The 6,632-nt window shown below is 28.9% G+C and overlaps 1 protein-coding gene across 1 annotated transcript in view; it reads right to left on the bottom strand.

Moving 5' to 3' along the window:
- LOC106692832 (suppressor APC domain-containing protein 2) overlaps positions 1-6,286 on the bottom strand; it is a 21,104-nt gene extending 14,818 nt beyond the window's left edge. The window contains exons 1-4 of the mRNA XM_067046430.1: positions 6,116-6,286; positions 5,768-5,894; positions 3,383-3,528; positions 2,978-3,204 (exon numbers count right to left, since the gene is read on the bottom strand). Of these exons, the coding sequence (XP_066902531.1) occupies positions 2,978-3,204; positions 3,383-3,528; positions 5,768-5,894; positions 6,116-6,175 (560 nt within the window). The 5' untranslated portion in view covers positions 6,176-6,286. The remainder of the gene's footprint in view (positions 1-2,977; positions 3,205-3,382; positions 3,529-5,767; positions 5,895-6,115) is intronic.
- Between the last annotated feature and the right edge of the window lie 346 nt (positions 6,287-6,632).

Genomic DNA, 6,632 nt, shown 5'->3' with positions numbered 1-6,632 from the left:
ATACAAAAGTAAAGGGCGGATGCTATGGCACTTAGTTCTGCGGCTAGTTCTGTTACCAGTCTGCTTTGAGGACTCTCAGCAGTCACCAGTTACTGTCGTACAACACATCGCACACTTTCTATGACCACAATTTTCTACGGTCTTACTTTTTTGTCATTGTCTATCTACGTCCACGGCCTTCATAATTAACAGGTCAGACAAACAGACATTATTAGTTTTAACAAGCAGGTGTCATATAAAGACATCATTTTTCACCGAGGAGGCATCCTTTATTTATTGTTCATGAAATAATTTTATTGTTTTGTTAAAGAATTGTTATTTGATTCATTTAGTTTGTATAATTTCTCTATTATTTCACTTTCATAAAATTTAATTTTTTATTTTACTAACATTAGTAATCTATATGAGAAGATGGGGTGCAGTCAAAATATAACACAAATAAGTTGAAATAACTTATTCAATAGTGTTTAAGTAACTAATAGCGTAATAGTGTTCAAATAAGTAATTTAATTTTGTTTTTTTACTTAATATTATGGTTACATATGTCATAAGTCACATATATTTTCTGTCTCTAAATTTTATTTTTTCATTCCATACTTTACTTTTTAAATTATTATTAAATAAAATATTCATATTCCTTTGTATTATATAACTTCAAATTTTTATTTTCTTAATTATGTTTTTTTTTTTGTTTACTTATTCAATTACCTATATATTCACTTCATGTTCAACTTCTTTCATTAATTTAATTTCATTCTTTACAATTATTTACTTTATGTCATTCCGTTTATATTTTATATTTATTTTCTGTATTCACTGGTTGTTATCTTGTTATGTTCTTAGCCCTGATAAAGGCTAGAAATTCTGGTACTATTAAATAAGTTATTTCAACTTATTTGTATTATATTTTGACCACACCCACCAACGATCTCCTCCTCATATAATTTATCCATGGTCAACGATCACTCATCATTACTAATCTATACATTATTTTTATGATATTATTAATTATACATATATTGTTTCTTTGTGCAGTAGTTTGATTCTTTAACAGAATTTCCTTTCTTTTCATTAAGATCACCAATACAAGCAGAACTTGGTATTTACAGAATTTCGGAATTTCCTTCAGCCGTTGGATTCTGTTTGTAACAGTTACTATACAAACTATTAATTCCTAGTAAAAAATACTTTTATAGTATAGTAAATAAAAAAAGTGTATATAGTATAGGTATATATATATATTGTAATAATTTAAAAAATATTAAAAATAAAATAAATGAATTTATAATCGTTTTTTAACTTGTTTCAAATACACAGGAGATAGCTTGGGTTCAAAAAAACTCCTAAAAACTTCAATATTTAACAGATAATATAATTTTATAACATAAGAGACTTTTCTCAGGGCGGGTTACCTGGCAATCAGAACAGATGACACTGTACTACTAATAAGACTAACTTAATTTCTAGACATTTTACAAACACAATAAATTCTACTTAGAACAAGACTAACCAATTACACAGCTTCCCCTGATAATCGTTGATCTCTTCTCGATGATGCTATATCCAACTCCCAACAATGGTTTTTTTTCTTTCCCCTCTCTAGCTGAACGGACGTCTTCTCACCAAGCTCGCAAAACCAAGAGTCACCGTTTCCTCTCCTCCATCTTCAACTTTTTACTGCTCGATCCAATAAATAATCGATTGTAGTACAATCGCCCTGCTTTATTTGCGATGTAATTAGTTTATTGATAATTTTCACTTTCCTCCATTTCTTCTTTGAATATTCCTTTTCCATAATTACTGTATAGTAACAATTAAAGTTGAAACATTTCAATCCATATTATCAAACAAACAACCCAACGAACACTTCGGAAGGACGCGCACCGCCATCTATCTCGTTTTTAAAAGCGTCTTTATTTTAGATAATGAAAACTGGTTAGCTTGCTTTTTGATTTAAAACAACAAATAAACAATATATATAAAATAAAATGTAATTAAAATCATTCATCTATAAATATCAACTATTTATTAAAAAAGAGGATATTACAATATATAGAATATTTACCTAAGTAAAGAAATTGTGAAAAATTTCAAATTCAATGTTTTTGATGGAAATACAAATTTCAGGTTCCCCTGAGTCATAATAAGCAAGTCTTGCAATAAGGTCTGTGCGAACATTCTAGCTCAAAAACAAAAAGTTATACAAAACTGACATTATATCTGTACTCATAAATACAAAGGATTTGAAGCCCATATTGATTTTTCAGGAGAAGACAAATAAAGGTCAAATATCCTGTATAAAAACTTATTCATAAAATTATATATTATGATAATATCCTGGTTAATACGGATAAGTTTTTATACAGAATTTTTTTATCTTCATTTTTGTCTCCTGAAAAATGAAGAGTATGACCTTAAATCCTTAATACTTATAAGTACAGATATAAACCTGTAAAAAGGCAATAAAAGTCTGAGGCATAGCAACTTTTTCATTAAAATCGACCAACCAGAAGTGCCACTATATATAATAAATTTTACAATTTATGTAAAAATAGATTTTATATAGCTATTGTCTAACGGCTATAGTAACAAAATAAATAATTATATGTCACAGCTGAATTCGAACCTGAATCCTTGGAGTTAGTAGCACATATTCTGTCATACTACTGCAAAAGACAAATGTTAATATTTTGCAATAAGGGATGGCTATAATTAAAAGCACTTCTATAAAAACTTGAAGTTAGTCAATCTGTTAACTGAAAGGCTCATTTGGAAAATTATTATGGGGAAATATTGTAACATTGAATAATAATAATATTTGTTCTGAAATCAGCAAGGATTAATTTCAACATAAAGTAAAAGTTGCGAAGTGTATACTACATCCGTTTTATTTTGAAGTTCAGTCAGATCTCACGATAAAATAAAAAAAATGTATGCAAAGATATTAATAGCAAACATGGTATTAATTCAAACAGACCTGGGTGGTTTGGGTGGTCCATAGAGAGGAGGTTTGATCGGTATGCCAAGAGAGGGATCAGCTGGGAGCTGCGGCATGCTGATAGTCCTCTGCTGCGGCATACTGCTTCCGTGGCACATTGCCCATGGCTGCTTCGGAGGATCAACATCAAGGAGAGGAGCAGAAGGTGGTCTACCTCCTGGTTCCCCACCTTCGCCGGAGCTGCAGCTTCTCTTCTTCTTTTCCATCTAAATTTCAATAAATATTATGAAATTAAAGTAAATTTATATTCATATTATAAATCACTAGTTACTTTATATTTCCTTACTGAAATATAATTACACAGGAGAAAATTGTAGTAGCTTGTGTAATCAAATAATTATGTTAAAAATAATTAAAACTTTAAATATTTCAACCAATAATAACCTGATTCCTTAAGAGACATATTTTTAAACCAGCACAAAATCTCTCAAAAGACAATAAACCATTCGGTGGCGTCACTTTTCTTAAGCTCTCAATAACTCCTTTAGGAAGTCCTTTGGTCCCGTCATCCTGCCATCTATTCTCAATATCTGCAATTAAGAAATAACAAGATGTAAGGTATTTTCAATTTTTAAAAATTGACTTGGAAAGATAGACGGACTTTCCGAAACACCGGCAAGGTTGTTGTATTAATGTTAAAGTAAATGGATAAACAAACTGAAGCAAGAAAGTGAATTAATTTCCCAAAACAAAACATAAAATATGTTAAAATTATTTATGCAGAAAGTAAGCTGAATTTACAGGCAGTAAATGTTTAAAAACATATGTATACAGGTTTATTATAAACTGTCGTAATGGATAAAATTAAATAAAAATGCAATTAAATTTAAATTATATTTGATTTATAATCTCTAAATTGTATTAATACCTGTGACCATCCCTACCTGTGCCCACCATAATTTTTACCGCAAAGAGATTTTCCAGACTGTATTTAGAAGGAGAGTACAAACCTACTTGTATGTTTAATTATTATTTTTTTTCTTTTTTTTAATTATTTATTTTTTATACAGAGTCTAGAATCACATATTTTAATTATATCATGTAGTTGAACTGAAGGCAAATTTGTTTTGATTTTAATCATTCCATTCATATATTTTTGTATTGCAACCATTTTTGTAGTTTCATATGCATGTATAAAATTTATATTTATTAGCTACTGGGGAGCGGCATAGCTCAGTGGTAAGGCACAGTGCTACTAGCTTCGAAGACATGAGTTTGAATCCGTCTGAGGCAAATAATTATTTATTCTGTTAATGTAGCCATGAATTAACAAAAAAAAAATAATATTAATAAAAAATTGGCTCACATTAAACAGTTAAATTACCATTTGAGTTTGTATTTTTTACCACACTTGTACCATCTTCATTTTATATAATACACATGCTCAATCCACAATCTTCCAATACAATAATATTATTTCTCAGGACAAATTTTGACAAAATTTGTGATAAGCTTGAAAAGCTGAGGACAAAATCATAAACTTTATCAATGACTTGAAGCTTTTTGATGCTCATAATTCTGTAATCTTAATTCTTTTAATGATAATTAAACAATCATTTTTTTTCTTTTTTTACATGTTTTAATAAACTGTGAACATTTTTTATACTCGAACGTGCAAATAAAATGAAATAATATTTAATATAACTGGATTCAATATTTGTTGATTATGTTTAATATTATTTAAATATACAAGTTTTCACACTTATCACCATAGATGTAATAGTAAACAAAAATGTATCCAATATAATTGTAAAATTGGTCAGTGGTTCAGAAATTGTGATGCTCCAGGCATATACCGGAGATGTCACAAGCGAATGCCTCTTTTTTATATAAAAAAAAAAAATAACGGAAAAAATTAAAATAAAAAATACACAGTGCAATCCAGTATTTACTTTGCTAGCTTTTCTTATTTTCCTACATACTCAATCGCTTTAAGGATAATTGAGGCAACATTTAGATCAACAAGAGTGCTGCAAAATTTTTTCATGCCAAAAAATTGTTTGTCGTGACGAAAAACATTTGGGAACTGCTGCAGAAGTAATAAGAAATTGATAGTCTGTAAAATTAAATAAACCTGAAATGAAACAGAAAAAATAATTGAATTTCAGATACATATTACTAGACATAAGGAGTAGATAAATAAATATATAAAGATACTATACTTTTAAAGATACTAGATTTTTTAAATATAAAACTTTTTATTTCATTAATGTTAATATGTATAATACATATTACACTGATTTGGGATACACCCTTATACAATTAATTTTTTTTGCTACTTATTGCTTATCAGTTATGTAATGACACAAACATTATTGAACATATTGTAGATATGTTCAATAATGTTTGTGTCATTACATAACTGATAAGCAATTACAACAACATGGAATTATTGCTTATCAGTTATGTTTTACATTTTGATAAAAAATAAAATGACAAGAAAAAAAACAACAAAATTTTGAAATAAAATAGAGCATTATTGATTATTTATTCTTAGTTCACTATTGTTTATATCTGATAGGTTGTTTTGTATAATTCCCTATTTCATTTATTTAAAGATTAAGGGCAAGAATAAAGGAAATTAAGAGTCAATTTGTATAAGTAGAGTAATACAAATAAAGATTATCCTCAGGATGGGTATTTACCCCAAAAATTCGTTTAAACAATACAACAAAATAATAGAATAAAGTATTTAAAAAATTATTTTCTGAGAGATAAGTGATTTAACTTTAATAACCAGATGTTTATACTAGGAAATATACAATTTACCTATAAGTTTGACAAAACCGATTCCTTTCTCGTCCAGAATATCAAATAGTGTCCTCAAAGCTGCGACAAATTGCTTAGGAAGACCTTCAAGCGTTGGCGATTGGTGGACTGTAGGTGACATTGACATCTGGAAAATTTGAATAGAATTTAATGAAATAAAACTTTTTCTTTGATATGCAACAGGTTGTTGATTCTTGGTGATGTATGAAGTAAATAAACTTCAAACTGGAGGTAAAATTTATGACATTTTAAAAATTGAAAACAAATATCTCTTGTCAGTTTAAGTCCATTGGCAGGAATTGCATAATAAAGGGGTGTATGATTAGAGAATGTTTTAAAAATGAGTACCTGTTGATTAGCAGTTGGATAATTGGACAGTCTATTATTGGAATCAATCCTATCGGACATTCTGAAAGTGCCTCATCTTGAAATCATCCTAAATGTCAGTAAAACACTTGCACAAGACACGACTGAACAACAAAGAGTTGAGAAACACATCAGGGACAGTTTATTGAGAGAAATAAACAGGTGGGTGGGGGTGTAAGAAGTGGGGGAACACGGGCTTACAGGTGGGGATATTCTCCCTTTTGGGGAAATATCTCCAGGTTACAACTAGGGATATTTTCCCTTTTGAAGGAATAGTTTTTTAATTAGACAACTGCATAAAAGATCTATTGAATTCAATATGATATTTTACTCATGAAAGACAAATAACTACTCAGTTATACGTTACAATATTACACATTTGAATTCAATTGTAAACGTACTAGAATAACCGTTAAGATTTGAAATCCACGTGCCGTCCCACGAATTCCCATTCCTTCTATTTGAAAGTAAAACTAATTGTTTCTCTCATTATTTCGTC

Source organism: Halyomorpha halys, unplaced genomic scaffold (assembly GCF_000696795.3).
Source record: "Halyomorpha halys isolate HHAL.00 unplaced genomic scaffold, Hhal_1.1 Scaffold73.1, whole genome shotgun sequence".
NCBI classification, from domain to species: domain Eukaryota; kingdom Metazoa; phylum Arthropoda; class Insecta; order Hemiptera; family Pentatomidae; genus Halyomorpha; species Halyomorpha halys.
This window is presented reverse-complemented; position numbering and strand designations above follow the sequence as displayed.